We start from the raw sequence: 19,686 nt of genomic DNA, 5'->3' as shown, positions 1-19,686 counted from the left end.
GGTGTCCTGCACACACAGTAGATCTACCTTTGTTCTGTCCATCATATCAGCCAGCTCGCTCACTTTTCCAGTCATAGATTTTAGATTTAGAGTCTCTTTCCGTGCCATAGCTGGGTTTGAAATAAAACAAAAATAACAAAATACAGAATTATCCCTTCACTTAAAATAAATAAAACTTACTCGATGGCCCTGACCCTACTGTATATCTGATTCAGTCCTGGTACCTAAACCAACCATTTATCAATTCTGAGTAATGCGTCAACATATTCCCCCAAACACAATCCAGTAAGGGGCACTGTAGGTCTAGCCATAACCTTGTAGAAATCCTGTAGTCTTTTCAAAGTAAATGCCATCGAGATTGTCAGATAATTATTTGTGCCAAGTTTTAATGTTTTATTTTTAAAAGAACCAATACAATTACCAGGGCCCAGACCTCAAAAGCTGCCTTCCCTCACTGCCTCACCAGTTCCCTTACTGGTAAAGTAGGTGAACATGGCATGGCTACTATCACTGTGTTTTCGCAGTACACACCTTTGTTAGGTGTACTATATGTGCCATATCATGACTCAGAATGGGAAGTAGATTACTACATTACAACATTACTACAACCATTACAACCAAGTAAGTGTACCAGTTTCATGTGCAGGAGCTCTAGGTGCATGGGTTTAGAAGGTCACTGGCCAATACCAGTCCTCCAAACTGCAGTTTGGGAACCACACAACAATAATTACAACAATCTGTTGGAAATCTTTAGACCTTATTAAAAAAAAAAAAACTTCCTCCGCCTTTTCAAGGTAAACCTTTTTCGATTCCTGCCCCACCCACTTCACAAATGAGAAGCGCCAATGTTGATCATGTGATTTTACAGTTAAGGCTTTGCAGCAAAAAAAATCCTGGCTTTAATGTATCATAGTTTATCTGTCTTAGCGTTGATGCTCAATGTCTTGAATTATTTTTGACTGAGATCTAAAGTCCATCAACAACAGTATACAAACAGAGCTAATTCATGGAAAAATGTGTTTCTATGTAAATACAATTCGTTTAGTAGCTAATACAAGGGAATTGGTATTTTCATGCTTAGTTATGACATTGTACGTGACTGATAACAAACACAAGATAAGAAGAAGATTTGAAGATACTTCATAAAACGCTGTTAGTATCACCAAGTAGTATAAAAAGAGAAATCATTTGTATTTCATCATACTGAATTTGGTAAAGATCGCAGCTCGGAGCAAAGGCGGAAATAAACCGCGAGCCCTCCTCCTTCCTCCGATCTGTGATCGTCAGTTGGGGCGTGTTGAAGAGCACCTCCTACCAGCTGAGTTAGTGGAAGTCACGCAAGCCTGCCCAAATATCCTGCGGTCAACTTTACAAAGCTTGCTGCCTTACAGGTAAATATACATTAAACGTAGCGATTTAATAGAACAAATGAAAAACAGTCCAGGTTTAGTTAAGTGTCAAGTTTTACTGAATATGACGGCTGTGTTTACTCGTGTAGCCGAATTAGCTCAGAGCTAGGATAGCAAGAGTAAATCAGCTGCTGTCCAGTATATCGTTAGTTTAAGTGCGTGCTGCGGAGTTTGGAGGTGTTACGGTTTACACGGTATTTTAACGCCACTGAGCAGCTGCAGGGCGGATAACGGGCTGACCTGACACAGTGCTAGTTTTGAAGCATAACGCTACATAGCATGCGGTTATATTCAGTTTGCGTCGTTACCTAACCACACAATCTAGCAGTGCTGTTTAGAGGGGGACGTTTTACTGACTATACCCTTCATTTGTGTTCAGAGGTGTCATTATAGATTTGCGAAGAACAAGGATAACTTTTCAAATCTCATCCGTTTTAGTCTGGGTGCGTCATGGATTTTCTTCCATATCAGGAAACATTTTAACAGGGTCTTCTGGGTGTGTCGTTAATTAATGAGTATATGAAGAAAACAAACGAAGTGTTAAAAATTACAGTGTTTGTGAAGGGTGTCATTCACTGTACCGTGTGTTTATATATTTATTCAAGACAAAACCATTGGACTTAGTCAAATAAATATTTGCATTTTGCATTCACAGTTGACAGAAGATGAATTTTGTCAAAGCGATTATTGGAGGCATCATTGATGCTGCCGGGTGAGATTATGAACAAAGTACCAAGTACCAGGTAGGCAAAAATTTGGTCTGTTGGTCTAACATCTGCTTTTGATCTCTGCTCCTGCCTTTGTAGCAACATCGACCCAAACCAATTTGTGCCTTCTCAACCCGTGAGTTTACATCGTTTCATCACTGCCCATTACTTCTAATTTCTAATAGTGGATGATGATAGAATTTCTAATATTTTCTCGCGCATATGTCCCACAGCCTCCACCACGCATGCCAGTTACGCATGCAGCACACAATGAGAGTGAAGAAGAAAAGCAGTTCCGCAGAGTTTTCCAGCAGATTGCTGGAGATGTAAGTGCAATGCCTAGTTATGATTCTCTTAAAATCTGTTGCTTTTTTTTTTTGCAGTAATCTGGTTCATTTTTAATGTGAAAACATTTAATTGTAATTTAGTGCTAAGAGGTATGGCCAAAAGATTGTATTATGGTGTTTTGGTTTGGTTTTTCTAATTTCTGGGATTCTCTGTTTACTTTTTGTTGACATTAATGTTAATGTTTCTAGCAGAACTGTCAATTGCAGCTTAAAAAAAACTCAGTTTGAACTTAGAATATCACATTTTTTCACACCTGTTTTATTTATTTATTTTTTATTGACAGAATTATTACCTTTTCCTCTTCTGACGGGTGTACTATGAAGCAAAATTTATGGCTTTGCAAAATGAGTTGAGCTTAAAGAGTTTTCTGCGTCCCTGTGGCGCTCTAGTTACCTGGATAAATCACTGTAGTAACTCATGCCAAACACATAACCTGGTCATTCTCTGCTGAGGGAAAATGTTTTATTGTTCAGCTGTGTCTTACTGAAACCTGTGAATGAAGCCCAAACTGCATTTTTATTGCCACAGGAATGTAAATATATTACTCTGATGCAGAAAAATATATAAATGTTTTTATATGTGACTCTAATCTGCTGCTAAGAACACACACCAAGAATACTTGTTCAGTTAGAAAAATTAATTTCACTTTGATCAACTGACATAATAAAGATAACTCTTTAGGTCACTATCCAACAGGCTAATTAAATTGGATACATTTAAACATTTTTAAGTTGCAGCGCTCTAATGGGCAGCTGGCACTGCAGGCCTTAAAGCTGAAGGCTCTCCCTCCCATTCTACAGGGTGGGCCATTTATATGGATACACCGTAATAACATGGGAATGGTTAGTGATATTAAAGTCCTGTTTGTGGCATATGTGAGGGGGCAAACTCTCCAAGATGGATGGTGACCATGGTGGCCAATTAGAAGTCGGCCATCTTGGATACAACTTTTGTTTTTTCAATAGGAAGAGGGCCATGTGACACATCAAACTTATTGGTAATGTCACAAGAAAAACAATGGTGTGCTTGGTTTCAACGTAACTTTATTCTTTCATGAGTTATTTACAAGTTTCTGACCACTTGTAATATGTGTTCAGTATACTGCCCATTGCGTTGGATTGTCAATGCAACCCTCTTCTCCCACTCTTCACACACTGATAGCAACACCGCAGGAGAAATGCCAGCACAGGCATCCAGTATCCGTAGTTTCAGGTGCTGCACATCTCGTATCTTCACACCATAGACAATTGCCTTCAGATGACCCCAAAGATAAAAGTCTAAGGGGGTCAGATCGGGAGACCTTGGGGGCCATTCAACTGGCCCACGACGACCAATCCACTTTCCAGGAAACTGTTCATCTAGGAATGCTCGGACCTGGCACCCATAATGTGGTGGTGCACCATCTTGCTGGAAAAACTCAGGGAACGTGCCAGCTTCAGTGCATAAAGAGGGAAACACATCATCATGTAGCAATTTCAAATATCCAGTGGCCTTGAGGTTTCCATTGATGAAGAATGGACCCACTATCGTTGTACCCCATATACCACACCAAACCTTCACTTTTGTTGTTCCAACAGTCTTGGAGGGATCCATCCAATGTGGGTTAGTGTCAGACCAATAGCGGTGGTTTTGTTTGTTAACTTCACCATTCACATAAAAGTTTGCCTCATCACTGAACAAAATCTTCTGCATGAACTGAGGGTCCTGTTCCAATTTTTGTTTTGCCCATTCTGCAAATTCTGTGCGCCGATCTGGGTCATCCTCGTTGAGATGCTGCAGTAGCTGGAGTTTGTAAGGGTGCCATTTGTGAGTAGCTAATATCCGCTGAAGGGATGTTCGACTAATGGCACTCTCCAGTGACATGCGGCGAGTGCTACGCTGTGGGCTCTTGCTGAATGAAGCTAGGACAGCCACTGATGTTTCTTCATTAGTTTTCTTGCGTCCACATTTTGGCAAATCCAACACTGAACCAGTTTCACGAAACTTAGCAAGCAGTTTGCTAACTGTAGCATGGGAGATGGGTGGTCTCGTAGGGTGTCTTGCATTGAAATCTGCTGCAATGACCCAGTTACTGCGTTCACCAGATATCAAGATGATTTCGATCCACTCCTCACATGTTAACTTCTTCGACATGTCAATAGCTGTGAACAAAGAGAAACTTGTAAATAACTCATGAAAGAATAAAGTTACGTTGAAACCAAGCACGCCATTGTTTTTCTTGTGACATTACCAATAAGTTTGATGTGTCACATGGCTCTTCCTATTGAAAAAACAAAAGTTGTATCCAAGATGGCCGACTTCTAATTGGCCACCATGGTCACCACCCATCTTGGGGAGTTTGCCCCCTCACATATACTAATGTGCCACAAACAGGACTTTAATATCACCAACCATTCCCATGTTATTACGGTGTATCCATATAAATGGCCCACCCTGTACTTTTAAACTCTAGGAACCACAAGTAGTCTGAGAGTGAAGTGCTGCGTTGGGACAATATGGTACTACAACCTCTTTAAGATATGATGGGGTGTGATTATTCAAGACTTTGTATGTGAGGAGACAGACTTTAAATTTAATTAAATTCAATGCCCATCTGGAGTTTTGGGTTTTGCTGGGCCAGCTAAGGCAAAAAAAGCCTGACTGTGTTCACAGTAAACCCGTCTGTCATTGTGGAAGAGCTGCTTGAGCTCCACCCACAATGCCTGTTAACCTGTTAACTGTTTACAGTTGACAAGCTCCTCCCTCAGTCATGGGTTGTTTTGGAACATCTCTTATACTGTTGCTGAATGTAGCACCAGAGCCCTTCCCAATGGTTAAAAGAGTATGCCATGTTATGCTATTTTTGAAAAACTCATCTCATTAAAATAAAAATAAAAAATCCAACCTATACATCAGGTGTAAGACCAAGCAGTAATATGGATGTTGTTTTGATCATTTAGCTAAACCATACAGCTGTGTCTCTGCAGGTTTCTTTATGTTTTTAATGATATTCCATATTTATCATGTAGGATATGGAAGTGAGCCCAAACGAGCTGATGAACATCCTGAACAGAATCATTGCAAAGCGTAAGATATGTCTGCATTTGTCATATTTATTTTCATTATGCTTATGATTCAATTCTTCAGAATACATGTACATGTTAGGGTCTTTTTTTCTTTTCTTTGTTTTCTTTCTTTCTTTTTTTTTACTAATAGATTTTGATGTTGTGTTTTAGATCATGATCTGAAGACAGACGGTTTCAGCATTGAGTCTTGCAGGAGCATGGTAGCAGTCATGGATGTATCTTTTCCTTCATTAGTACTCTGTGTGTTTTATATAATCTGGGTGACAGTATTGAACTGTCACTCACAGCAAAATTTTAAAAAATGATGCAGAACAAATAGAAACGGACAACTAAAGTGGGGATATGTTGGCTCAACAGGTCCATGTCATACTCATGGCTTACTAAGACTATGGAGCAAATAAAACCTTAAAGCTGCAGTGGACTGAAATCCAGAGAAAACCCCCAAAATTTGAAGCCTTCATACATATTTTCTTTTCCCCTCTCTGTTCTAGGCCCCTCCCACCACACAGTTCATATCTGGGTAAAAGTAAAAAAATAACACTAAGCAATTATACAATTTAAAACAGCAACTTTACAAAATGCAGAAATGGATGTTGCTTTGAAGATGTCTAAATATGTCTTTTGAAAACGACTTGAGTACTGTTATATTACATATACAGAAGTGTGTTAGTTAAAATCTGATTGAATGGCCTATTGAAAGGCAACGAAACTGTTCATTTTATTTCATTTTTAACAGTTCAAAGTGGTCTGGTAATATAGCACCGCACATAGCACTATAGGTGACACACTTATAGGCATGTTATAGTTCACTGGGGTGTTGTAGTATAACAGGAATGACTGCTCATCTCTGCTGTCCACAGTTGGCTGTTTGACAGGGGTATATATTCTGTAATTCTGTTCATTGTCCTAATTGAACAATAACAAAAAGCTTTAGCTATCCCTTCATGTATTGCTAAGTTGTGGATTTAAAAAAACATCTGACGTACTCAAACTTAAAGACTTTTTTTCTGTTGAACCAGCATAATATTGTAGCAGTGGATGGGGAGGATTAATGATGTAAAAATGTTTGGGAAGTTGAACACTGAGAGGACCACAAAGTTTCAGCTGACATTCTTATTTGCATGTTTATGAAAAGAACAGCTAAATGAGATCTTTGTAATATGTGGTAGATTCCCTACTGAAAAGGCATGTGAAAGCCCATTGTGCAAATACTGTGCAAGTAAACTCGCAACTGTTTGCTTAACTGGAGAAGCTGTTGTCTTTTGGCCTTAACACTTTTTCAGTCTGACAGCACCGGAAAACTTGGCTTTCATGAATTCAAACACCTCTGGGACAATATAAAAAGATGGCAGGCAAGTAGTTTCATTTTATTTATCCTGCACATCTGTTTCGCTGTTGCACAGTTTAAGGCATTACTGTGGTCAGGCTTAACCATTTACAGCGGAGGAGGGAGGGGGAGGGGAGGGGGGGGGGGTCACAGAAGAATTAGTGGCTTAAAGATTATACAGCATCAGGCGGGCTGATTTGAATACACAGTGTGCCAAACTTCTTCCTAATTTGGTTAGCCACCAGGTTTTTACAACACATAAATGTGATCTGTATGATTTTTTTTTTTCTTTTAGCTGAAGGAGATACAAGTTGTAACTTGTATATGGTGGTGATTGAATTGAAACCTTTATGGCTTGGGAGTTGTGAAAGCAGCTGTTTTCATTTTTTTCTTTTACCCTTTCTAGGTTGTCAGTGAACTTACCAGGAAACTGGGTTGCCACAAATGTTTTAAATGCTTCTATTGTTCCTGTTTAGGGAGTGTACAAGACCTACGATTCTGATCACTCCGGTCTCATTGGGGCAGATGAGCTGCCTAATGCTTTCAAAGCTGCTGGTGAGGATTTTTCTGTTCTGCTGCATTGTTCAAACGGTCCCACAGCACTTCAAGAATGAAGGGAAAAGATTTACTTAAGCCTCTAAGAAGAGGCACTGGAAAAACAATTCATATGTATACAATAACTGTTGTATGTATATGGTGTTAAGGTTCGTGTTTAGTTTAATAAGCCAGAAACATTTTGAGGCTTTGTTTAATAATTAGTCATTTACAACCCCAGATCTGAAAAATTTAGGACACTGTATAAAATGTAATGAAAAACAGAATACAGCGTTTTCACAATAGAAGATTGAAATTGTCAGTGGAATGTCTACAGTATGTAGATTCACATTGTTTCAATTGCAAGGCCTGCCTTAAAGTTGAAGACGACTGGATGGGAGTAAATAAAACCTGTGTTTACCTTCAGCACCGATGGTGCCTCTCCAAATGTGCAAGCTGCCAGTTCCATAGGCACGAATGTTCCCCATACCATCAGAGATGCAGACTTTTGAACCGATCGCTGATAATAATCCGGGTGGTCTCTGCTCTTTAGTCCAGAGGATGTGGGGAGTTCCTTTAAGAATCTTAAAGCTTTGGCTCAGAGAGGAGCCAAGCTGCATTTGTAGATGGGACAGCAAACTGTATTCACAGGCAGTGATTTCTGGAGGTGTTCCTGAGCCTTTGCCATCATGGCTGGTTTTTTATTTAAATCATGGACATCCAGTATTGATTTGTACCCATGCACACACGGGTATATTTTTCTGAAAATGGTACATTTGAGTTTAAACATTTGATATGTCTTCTATGTTCTGTTGTGAATAATAAAGGGGTTTCAGAGCTCTGCAAGTCATTACATTCAGTTTTATTTACATTTAACAACTTTTTTGGAATTGGGGTTGCACTGTGAGTAATGAGTATCAGGCCACTTGTGTCGAGATATAGGCAGCACAGCCTTATCTAGACATAATGCGCATGTACCTGTTAATTGTAACACACAGTTGTGCGTCCCTATTCGTTAGGCTTCCCTCTCAGTGGCCAGCTGTACCAGATGATCATTCGCAGATACAGCGATGAAAGTGGAAACATGGATTTTGACAACTACATTGGCTGTCTCGTAAGGCTGGATGCAATGTGCCGTAAGTTTCATTTTAAAGACCAATCATTAAATTAATTCTTATAGTTTAGTGTGATAGGAATGATTGACTCTGAAGTTTAATACCTGTTCTGAATCAGGTGCCTTCAAAACCTTGGATAAGGATAACAACGGGACCATCAAAGTTAATATTCAAGAGGTAAAGTAATCGAAGTTGTTGTTTGTATCAGTGGGTTTTGACTTCAGTTCAGACCGTTTTAAAGTATTTGACTGGTTGTTTTGTTCTTTGCTCTTCTTTGTGTCTTTTCAGTGGCTCCAGCTCACCATGTACTCTTAAGTCCAGATCATGTTTCTCCGGCTCGTTTCATGGAACCACTTTGTTTATATACACAATTCGAGATATTTTAATCATCATCACAATAACTTCCTGTGTTAGCAAATCCCTTGTGCGTGCAGGTTTATTTTCATGATTGCATGTTAATGGAATCGTGTGGTGGCATTCTTCACAGCTCTTAAAACTTACACGAAAGATTGGAAAACACTGTTAGCAAAGCTGCATGCAGAATGCTGCCCATAGCTGAGGATAATCAAAGGTAAATGCTACTGAATGCTTTGGACAGCTATAAAACCACATGATTGTGTAAAAGTGATAGTATGTTGAATTTCTCCCATTTTTTGGCATTTGCTTTTGATCTTCCTCACACCCCGGAATTCTAAATGGCACAAGACGATCCTGCTTCTGACGCCCTGGGATTTGTAATGAAAATCTAATGTGAAACTAGTATTGCTCTTTGTCTGGGGATGATTTGACAATCACCATATCTTAGAGAATTGGTAGAAACATGTTTTTGCTCGTCGGTTGTTTTCATCCTAAAAGCTGAGTGTCAGGTGGCTTTTTTTCCTTCTTTTTCTGCCGTTTAACTCCAAACTTTGCTGGGAACCCACCTGTGGGCTGCACAAGTGTTAGAAAAGACACACGAACCTTCTTCAGGTGTCACTTTATTGAAGATGTGAGTTCTGTTCTCTGAGCACAGGCCAACTGTAATGTTGGTAGACTAGGCACCGCACAACTCTTTCCACCCGTTCTACTAGATTAGATCCTTCTAGGAATTGTGTGGGTGTGTGTGCACTGCTGTGTTGACAACTCTTTGTGGCTGCTGATAATTCCGTTACACCTGTTGGGGCAGGTAGCCTATTTCATTAGTAAACATGTATGTCCTTAGAATTTCATAAATTCTCAGTAGTTCCAGCCAGTTTCATCCTGAGCAGAGGACAAAGCATAGCTGCAGCAAAAAAAACCCAAAGGCAGCTCACACCTAACTGAATGATGTGTCACTCTGAATATTCCTTCTAGAAGAAATTATGTAGAGACATTATTATTATTAACAAATAAACACCTTTCCATTGACATGCTCTTGTCTTGGCTGTCACTCATGCAGCTAAACCAAGAGGTGTTTTCAGGTATAATGGCTGAAGAGAGAGCAAGCCCATTCAAAGTAACATGTGGCCACATCCCTTGCAGCTCTAAAAGTCATGAGTGTGTCTAAACAAGCAGGAGCAACAGGATAAACGGGCTGTCAGTCTGTGCACGCCCATGCAGCTCAGAGAAAAAGGTTTAATTTTGTAAAACAGGTATGTGCACCGTATCCTTGCTGAGGCTCTGCCATGGAAGAGACCGCTGATGTTAAACTTTTCAACCTCGGGTTATATTCGGCGTTTGTGAAACCAGCCCCAGCTCCTCTGACTGTAGATTTGTGCTCACTGAGACTGTACTGGCTCATAGATTTTTGTTTGCTGGTTATGTTGTAGGCAATTATATGAGTTATAGCACTGTAGGAACACAGCATGGTTTAATTATTTCTACACTCCATTCTTTTGCATCATAGACTGTTATTGCATCTTATCACTATCAGAATGCCTTTTACAGCCACTAGATGGCTAATTGGTTTCTAAATATCTAAATCCTGTACTCTCTGGGTCCTGCTCTTAATGGTAAGTTAATGCAACGACCCAGCATAGCTGACTTTATTTTCTATCTATAGTAGTAATGTACATTAAAGTGTGAAAGGTGTGAGTTTTGCTCGAAAGGCTAATGTGCCATGTTTTCTGTTTGAAGTGAAAGTCTGCCATAGCTTTCTGTGTCTCAGCTTTCTGATCACTTATGCCTCCATTAGATGATGCCAGCATAGTGTGTGAGCTGATGCTGTATGCCACTAATGCATGAAGCCCAAAGTGAAATGCCATTATTAAGGGGTTTTAATCCTGTAGCTCTTTATGCCACAGCCATTAAACTGTTATTGGATTTGCTTGATAAATGACCTGTACTGCATTTGGAATAAAAACATCATGTTAAATATGTCAGTCTTATTATTGGTGTACTGCTGACAAATACTCTGTGTGGGTTATTAAAGAGTGACGGCTTGGTCAGTTTAAAGCAGAAGATAATCAGTGATGGATGTTTTGTAAATAGCTTCAATATGATCTTAGACTCTGAAAGTAGAAACACAGTTCTGTAAAAACCTATCCTTCTGTCTACTGTATGTGGCACATCATCTTCTGGTTTTCATGCTTGTATTTGAACAAAGACACTTCTTGTTTGGAAAAGTGTTTAAAATGCCTTTACTCTAAGGCAGGGCTGTCAGACTCACTCACTTTGATCTTAATGTCTCAGCTTTCTGCATGATGAATGCCTAAAATTATAGAAAACGTTCTGGTAAGTCATTGCACGGACCTTCCTGTAGTTTTTATTGGTTGATAAAAATATTTTTTCTTTTTTAATCAATTTCTATTAGATAGTGAAAAAACAGGAGCTTTTCTGTCATTTCATTGTTTATCTAATACTACTTTGGTATTGTATGAATAATAATAATGATAATAATAATAATAATATAATAATAATAACTTTATTTATAAAGCACCTTCAAGCAAAGTGCTGTACAACTGTTTGAAAAAAAGGTTTAAAAGTAATACATAGCACTACAGATAGGAGACACAGTACAAGTTAAGAACAGAGAAAAAAGAGAAATTAAGAACAAAATAAAAAGAAGAAAACATTTAAAACCTAAAAGCCATAGAGTTAAGACATGTAGGATAAGGTAAACAAGTGTGTCTTCAGCTTAGCTTTAAAAACCTCGACAGAGCATGCCTGCCTAATATCTTGAGGGAGGTTATTCCATAAAACCGGGGCACGAAAAGAAAAAGCACGCTCTCCAATTTTCTTTTTCCTGGCTTTAGGAACTTTTAAAAGACCAGAGTCCTGAGATCGGAGAGCACGGGATGGAATATACCGGTGTAAAAGGTCAGAGAGATACGAAGGTGCTAATCCATTTAAAGCCTTGTAAGTGAGCAACAGGACTTTAAAATCAGCTCGAACCGGACAAGGTAGCCAATGAAGAGAGTATAAAACAGGGCTAATATGTTCGAATTTTCCAGTTCTTGTTAAAATACGAGCAGCTGCGTTTTGCACCATCTGTAGACCTTTAAAACTTTTCTTTGGTAGCCCTGAGAAAAGAGCATTACAGTAATCAATGCGTGAGGACACAAATGCATGAACAAGAATCTCTGCAGTATCGTTTGACAAAACTTGTCTAATTCTAGCTATGTTCCTCAAGTGATAAAAGGCGGTTTTTGTTATTTCTTTTATATGAGACTCAAAAGAGAGCACCGTGTCAAACCACACGCCCAAATTTTTTACTTTGTCTCTACAAGTTATGACCCTATCATCAATTCTCAGGGTAAAATTTTGGGACGAGTGCTGAAATTTAGGCGGTCCAATGACCATCAACTCTGTTTTATCAGTATTTAAGCACAGGAAATTATCCGATAACCAGCCCTTAATTGCTGATAGACAAGATTCCAATTTAGAGATTTGTGGCTATGTGGGAGGTCTTTATCAGCCCCAAAGCTTGTAAAACTTCTACAAATACAGTTGAAAGTCCAAAAATTGATGTGCTAGTTATTTTCCAAAGCCTTCTATTGGGCTGGATTGAAGTCTTTGCTGGGCCATTTCTGGCTCCTGGGCCTTCTGTTTGGCACCCCTCCTCACACACACAAAAAAACAGATTTGAGAAGCCAGAGGCCTGCTTAGTCAGATCCATCCCAAATGGATTTTTTTTTTTTTTAACATTTAAGTAATTAACGTGCCACTGAATAAAACACACAAGGGGAATTTGAAAGCTGTTTTGTGTGAATCCACAATATGTGGTCAAAGGAGCTCTTTAAAAGAGGCCATTCCTTAAGCTGCAAAATCAAAACTATTTAATCAGATAGAGCATGATTATTTGGAGGGGTCACATCAGTGGTTTAGGATATTATGGGGAGACCAACAATGGTTTTTGGCAATATAAAACAAAACACTGACATCCTCAAAGACAAGTGTGGTGGGTGATTGCAGGATCCTTAAGTAAATCGGCCCTTTAACACCATTCACTTATTTCAAGCCTGCCACAAAGGCAAAAGACTAACAAGCTGCACACCATCCATCTGCATAAAAGAAAACGAAGATGAATTTGAACAAACTAAAAAAAAGACAAACCTGTTCTAGAACTGTATTTTTTGAAACCATGAAGCTAAAATATGTATCAGCATTAGAGTGGATACAGAGTAACCCATGAACGTGGATGACTTCATTAGCACTTCTTGGTAACGTGACAGAGGACAGAAGCAGTTGAAGGTATTCTAAAGCGTATAGTTATGCTATTTACTCATATTCAGTCTCTATTACTGGCTTGGACCACCTTTTGGCTTCATTTTCAATACTGCTGGGAACATTTCTGAGAGATTTTGCTTTATATTGATTTGACAGCATCACACATTCCACCACATCCCAAAGTGGTTTGAGATCTGGTGTCTGCAGAGGCAATTAGAAAATAGTGAAATCATTGTCATGTTAAAGCATGGACCAGTATCCTGCTGACAGCGATCAGAAGATGAGCACGTCGTGGTCATTGAGGGAACACGAGGCAGGATGGATCCATGCAGTCATTTATGCCAAATTCTGACCCTCTCGTAATTGAGACTCATTAGATCTGACGTTTTTCCAGCCATATATTGTCCAATGAGGCTGTGTGAATTGTAGCCTGAGTTTCCTGTTCTTAGCTGACAAGAGTGCCACCTGGTGTGGTCTTCTGCTACTGTAGCTCATTTGGTTCAAGGTTCAATATGCTGTGGGATCAGAGATGCTCCTTTGCATACCATTCTTGTATCAAGTGATTATTTGAGTTACTGTTCCCTTGCTATAACCTTGAACCACACTGTAAATTCTAGAAATGGCTGTGTGGAAAAATCTCTGTAGATCAGCAGTTTCTAAAATACTCAGACCAGCCTGTTTGGCACTAACATTGACAGTCACTTACAGCACCTTTCTTCCACATTCTAATGTTTGGTTTGGATACAGGCCACAAGGCTGAAATGTTAGCATGGCAAAAATCTTCTTCTTTATGTAGCTCCCTTTGGATGTTGCTATAGCATACAATCTGACTCCATCTCACCCTGTCTCCAACATCCTCTTCTGTCACACCGACCCTCTGCATGCTGTACTTTACTGCATTCATTCATCTATAAACCTCTGAGATCTTACTTTTTCCTCCTGGATTGCAGCTCTATATTCAACATCTTTTGTTCACTATCTCCACTCTCCCTCTGCACGTGTTTAACCCATCTCAGCTTTGCCTGTCTAACTTTGTCTCCAAAGTACGCAACTTGAGCTGTACCTCTGATGTAAAGTACTCGTAAAGTGTAAAGTGTAAAGTGTGTTGTGTTAGTCCCCGAAGGGAAATTACTCCTCTGCATTTAACCCATTCACCCAGTGAAGCAGTGGGCAGCCACCAGTGCAGCGCCCGGGGAGCAGTGTGTAGGGACGGTACCTTGCTCAGGGGTACCTCAGGGTAGCCGTTCAGTGGGGTCGAACCCCCGACCTTCCGATCATGGGGCAGACACTCTACCTACTGAGCTATCCCTGCCAGTGTCTAATCTTGTTCGTCCTAGTCACTCCCAGTGAAAACCTTTACATATTCATCTCTGCCGCCTACTGCTCAGCCTCCTTCTCCACCTTCTCAGCACCATCTTATAAACCTTCCTTTTTACTCTTGCACCTGATCCTGTCACAATCATCTCCACCAACTCCCTCCTGCCTGTAGTCGATTTTTCACCTCAGTTGTGCACTGTCTGTTGCTTTGGATAGTTGACTCCAGGTATTTAAACTCATCTGCCTTCACTACCTCTACTCCTTGCATGTTCACATTTCCAGCTGTATACCTCTCGTTCCCACAAGTATTCTGTCTTGCTTCTACTGACTTTCACTCTTCTTCTTTCCAGGGCATACCTCTGCCTCTTCAGATTCTCTTCCACCTGCTTACTGTGCTCATAACAATATTGTCTGGAAGCATCAGAGTCCATGGAGATTCCTACCTGACCTCACTAGTTAAAGAGGTCAATCACCATTGTAAACAAGGCGGGGCTCAGAGCAGATCCCTGATGAAATCCCAAACCCCATCTTGATCCCAGCTCATAATGCACACCTCAACACTGTCTCACTGACTTCACACATGTCTGTTACTACTACCCTGCCACTGCTGACTTATGTAGTACCACATTTCCTTTCTTGGCACCCTATCATATGCTTTCTCTAGATCCACAAGGTTGTCATGGCAAAAACAAACTGGTGAAACTGAGACTTGTCAAATATTTCCTTGAAGTTTTGTGCAAACCTTATTAAAATTAAAATGAATTAATGATTCTGCAAAGCTCAGAATAAACACTTGCACAATGCCGCCTTCTTTAAGGAGTCACAAATATATGATTGAGAAACAGAGGTGGGAAGTAACAAAGTGCAAATTCTTTCTTGCTGTACTTAAGTACAATTTGCAGGTATGTGTACTTTACTTGAGTATTTATTTTTCTGACAACTTTTTACTTTTGCTCTCTACATTTTAACACAAATATCTGTACTTTCAACTACTTCGATTTTCAGAAGCGTGATTAATTTACATTTAAGCTGATGATTCTGAGATCCATTCACCGAATTCAATTGTTATACCAACTTTATACCATCTAGTATAAAGACAACATACAGTATACTGTTGGTGTAGCAATGGAAGACAGCTCCCACTGTAACCACTAACTGTACTTATTTTTCTTTTTATGTGTGGAGGCAAAGTCACCCTCTTGTGTCCTAAATAATACATTCAAGCTAAGCACATTCATTAGAATTAGTATGTCTGAATAATTAATATTTTATTCCGACACAGTTGGTGTGGAGCACCCACAATTTTATTGTCCATATATATTATGATAATAAAGGGCTATTCTATTCTATTCTATTCTAATATTGTATTTGTATGACATTAATAGAGCAGAAGGTCCAGTTACTTGTCCATAAAAATAGATGGTATAATTGTCTTTCAAGGAGCTACTTTTTACTTTCGGAATTTAAGTACATTTCACAGATTGTGCTTTTTCACTTTCACTTGAGTAAAGAAGTATTGCTGGAGTATTTTTTAACACAAGTATCTGTACTTCTACTTAAGTACAGAATGTGTGTACTTTTGCCACCTCTACTGAGATCACGTTGCTTTGGGACACATATCCCTTTTTCCACCGTGTTTATATTTCAGTCAAGCTAGCAAACGATACCGAAATTCGGCTAGAGCCTTCAAAATAAAAGTCTCACGGCTCTAAAATACATTTTAAAACTCAACAGTTAAATCACCAGATGAATGATTGTCGTCGCTATATGTAAGATGTGAACCAAACACTAATAGGTAAGATTGAATTGCCACTGTAATCCTTCTGTTTTCGTCAGCAAGCTTTACTTAGCTATGTAGTTAATATTAACCGGACATAAATTGTGACGTGATGGCGTCACAGCGGGTAACTTGACAATTGCTATCTTGGCGATAAGGAAGTTTATCTTCACGTTTCCGGACTAAATCCCAATTTATTTAACTCGGGGGTATGTTCATAATCTCATTAGATATTTCTGCTATCGGCATGTACCTCTTGAGGTGAGGTTGTGTTTTAATAACGTGTTTGTTAGCCATTACTAAGCGTAGCGTTAGCTAACGTTGCCTTGCTGCATATAGCTAGCATCGTGGATATTTTGTAATTTTACTTTAGGCTAGCTAAGTGTTCACCGTACTGTAATGGGAGATGACAGAGCCATCACTCGATAGAATAGCAAGCGATATGTAAAGGTATCCTTAGCAAGTAGCTCCGAGTGGCTTCTAAATGTAACAAGCTAACTATGCTATCGCATGTGTGAAGTGACCACAGCATCCTCCATTGTTCATTCACTCTTCCAGAGCTGATAGTGTAAAGCTGTGCCTGAGCTATTTCCCTGCTTAACCTTGAAAGCTGTGTATGTTACAACTTAAACTTTAATTATATTCATTTATTATCAGTTTAAGTTATCGACTAACTCGAGCTCCAGAGGTGTCCGTGGCTCTTTTAAACCTGCAGGAGAATAACAGATTATAAATACTGCTGACCTGACCTTTCATCATGTCGCTTGTTTTTGTATAGCCCTTAATCTAACATTAAACTCACATCAGAGAGACAAGACACGATTTACCGTCCACACTTTGTTGTTAATCAGACTGTTGAGCCTCCTGTCAGACACCTGGAGGAGCTGAAGCACAGCAGAGACCTCAGAGCAGCTTGATACCTACCGACACAGTGTGTGAAGAATGTCTTCACCCATGTACTACAATCAAGACAGTGTGACACGCTTCAAGAAAAGAAAGGCTCGTTTCTCTTTCAGTGAAGTCCACATATTGCTGGATGAAGTTAGGAAGCACCGTATGGTTGTTGTGGGTATGTATTAGCTTATCAGTCGCTTACAGCTTTTAGGATTTTTTTTAAAATTCAGCTCTTTCTGTAGAGATTGTGTCTGGAGAATGAATAAATGAGTGTGAAGTGGCTGGTCATGAAAACCTTTACCAGCAGAGGAATTGAAACATTTAAATGTGCAAATTATGCAAGAACTGAGTGCGAATTTCTGAATTATAATAACTTTAATCTTGTGCAATCACTAACAGTGACAGTATTTCTTTTTTTTCATTCCCAAAGGCAAATTCAATCGTGGTGTGCCAACAGACATGAAAAAGCGCACATGGGCAGAGATTACTGCACGGGTCAATGAGATCGGAGAGTGCCAACGTGAGGTCATAGAAGTCATCAAGAAGTGGTCTGACCTAAAGTGTGACACAAAACGGAAAGTGGCTGCTATGCGGTCGGGGACAGTGCCCAACAGAGGCCTCAACTCACGCCTTTCCCGGGATCTTAACCAGACAGAGAAAATAGTCCTCCAGATACTGGAGATGGACGATGAGGAGCAGAGCTCCGGTGACTTCGGCCCGCTGGGGGAAGACGACGATGTGCCGGAGGAGGAAGAAGAGTTGGAAGAGGACGATATGATTGGAATGCAGAGCTCTCCCAATGGCGGGTTGGACATGACACCTATGCCTCCACCTTCTTCCTACAACATAGGACAGTCAGGTAGCAAAGGGGGTCACATATTGACCTCATTTCAGTCTAAATATGAGTGCACTGTGCACACACACACACACGTCCTATAAGTTATTGCATGCAGCGTCTTTTTTCACATTCCTGCACTTAGTTTTATATGAACTGTTAATGTTGCAGGGGACTCGTCACAGCCCTCTTTTGATGTGCAATATGAGGTGCCTCCAGCAGAAGGTGAGCTGTCAAGAAATTGCTTTTCTGACTTATATTAGTACTTAAAAAACGCTGATGAGTCTTGTTTTTCTCAGATACTGAAAATGCATTTGGAGACTCAGACGATGAACAAAGAGACGATATGCTTCCTTCAACTCAGACAGCAAAGTCAAAAGACGATCACCAAGTTAACAACAGCACCCAGAAACAAGCGCAACCTCAGATGTCTACTGGACCACCGGCATCTGCGGCTGCATTTCCGGTGCCCGGTCAGCCCTCGCAGAGCACGAGAGACAGCATGCTGCACAATGCGTCGCTGAGCCTTCAGGAGCAGCACGCCACCAACATCCTGCTGGAGACTGTGTCGCGCTCCCTGGAGCTTCTGTCGGAGTCAGTGCAGCAGCTGGCAGAGACTCAGCAGGAGTTTGTGCGTGAGTCGCTGCAGCTCCAGCGGGAGACGGTGCAGGTGCTCAGAGACTTCACAGGTGGAGCCATCGCACTCATGCATGACAAACTGAATGGACGGCCGGCGTTATAACAGCAGTGACACGTGAAGATGAGGATCTGTTATCTCACTGACTTCATATGTGACCTTCAGGTGCAGGAACTTCTCGGTTCTTTTGGACTTCACCTGTGGTTCATATTTTTTTAATCAGCAGATTTTCTGTGGTTATATTTTAAAACAATTGGTAGACTCATTGTATCGTTGGAATTACTGTTTGTGTGGTTATATGAAAGTGGTTTGCAAAAACAACCAATATTAGCCATAAAGAAAGAACATGGAGAGTTTTTCGTTTTGCTACTGACAGTGAGACTCCACCACATTTTTTACTGAGAAAACAACTTGTTTAAAGCCTCTGAAAAGTTCTCAGTTTTGTGTGTCCTTATGTTGTACGTTTCCCTTACTTTATGTCTGGAGATTATCACGTGTACTGTAATGGTGAGTGGATGTCTGCACTTGACCATTATATGGTCTTTATGTCTGAGCGCTAACTGTGGTGTGTGTTAGATACTTTTAAAATACAAGTAAGTATATTATTTGTGATTGATTTTGGTTTTTTTACATTGCGAACATGAACACTTGAATATGAAAATTTCACTAAGTTCTTTTAAAAATATAATAAACTGGTGTATTTAAACAGAACATAAGCCAGCCTCTGAGCTGTGATCTATAACATGCAAACACTACAATTTTCAAGTGTCCTTTTGGGCAGGAACTTAGTGCTTCCAGTGCTGCTACCATATTTAAATTACACCCTGAAAGGCCTATTCTGATCACTTGCACATCTGAGATGCTTGGTTGATCTCTTGCAGTCTGTCAAACTGGAAACTTCATATTGTGTTTGACTTTGAGGAAGAAGTTGAAGTCAGAGGCACATCTAGTGAATATGGGTCATTTCTACTGAATGTTCTTCCCTCAGGAGATTACAGTAGTGCTGTTGCACATAGTAGCTTAAATATCTTAGAAATACATTTAAAGATGTATCAGTTATGTGTAATATTTTATCACCCAAGATTGTGTTATCTT

At 39.9% G+C, this 19,686-nt stretch overlaps 2 protein-coding genes across 5 annotated transcripts; both read left to right on the top strand.

The window, feature by feature from the left end:
* The first annotated feature begins 1,235 nt into the window (after positions 1-1,235).
* Positions 1,236-10,839, top strand: capns1a (calpain, small subunit 1 a). Its single transcript, XM_003449799.5, has 11 exons — positions 1,236-1,391; positions 2,065-2,121; positions 2,216-2,252; positions 2,350-2,442; positions 5,473-5,530; positions 5,680-5,744; positions 6,813-6,881; positions 7,333-7,411; positions 8,410-8,526; positions 8,624-8,682; positions 8,794-10,839. Exons 2-11 carry the CDS (start codon positions 2,075-2,077, stop codon positions 8,818-8,820), a joined length of 651 nt encoding a protein of 216 aa, XP_003449847.1. The 5' UTR covers positions 1,236-1,391; positions 2,065-2,074; the 3' UTR covers positions 8,821-10,839.
* A 5,259-nt stretch (positions 10,840-16,098) lies between these two features.
* zgc:153990 (nuclear apoptosis-inducing factor 1) lies at positions 16,099-19,302 on the top strand. 4 transcript variants are annotated; one of them, XM_005454578.4, is made up of 5 exons: positions 16,099-16,243; positions 17,077-17,294; positions 17,550-17,978; positions 18,126-18,179; positions 18,254-19,302. In XM_005454578.4, the coding sequence occupies exons 2-5, from the start codon at positions 17,168-17,170 to the stop codon at positions 18,694-18,696; spliced, it is 1,053 nt and encodes a 350-aa protein (XP_005454635.1). In that variant the 5' UTR covers positions 16,099-16,243; positions 17,077-17,167; the 3' UTR covers positions 18,697-19,302. The 4 variants fall into 4 exon arrangements, with proteins under 4 accessions (XP_005454635.1, XP_003449874.1, XP_005454634.1 ...); XM_003449826.5 differs by lacking the exon at positions 16,099-16,243 and adding an exon at positions 16,306-16,434; XM_005454577.4 differs by lacking the exon at positions 16,099-16,243 and adding an exon at positions 16,327-16,486.
* The last annotated feature ends 384 nt before the right edge of the window (positions 19,303-19,686 follow it).

The sequence above is a fragment of the Oreochromis niloticus genome, linkage group LG10 (genome assembly GCF_001858045.2).
Source record: "Oreochromis niloticus isolate F11D_XX linkage group LG10, O_niloticus_UMD_NMBU, whole genome shotgun sequence".
NCBI lineage: Eukaryota > Metazoa > Chordata > Actinopteri > Cichliformes > Cichlidae > Oreochromis > Oreochromis niloticus.
Note: the sequence above shows the minus strand (reverse complement) of the source record. Positions and strands in the feature narration are given on the sequence as shown.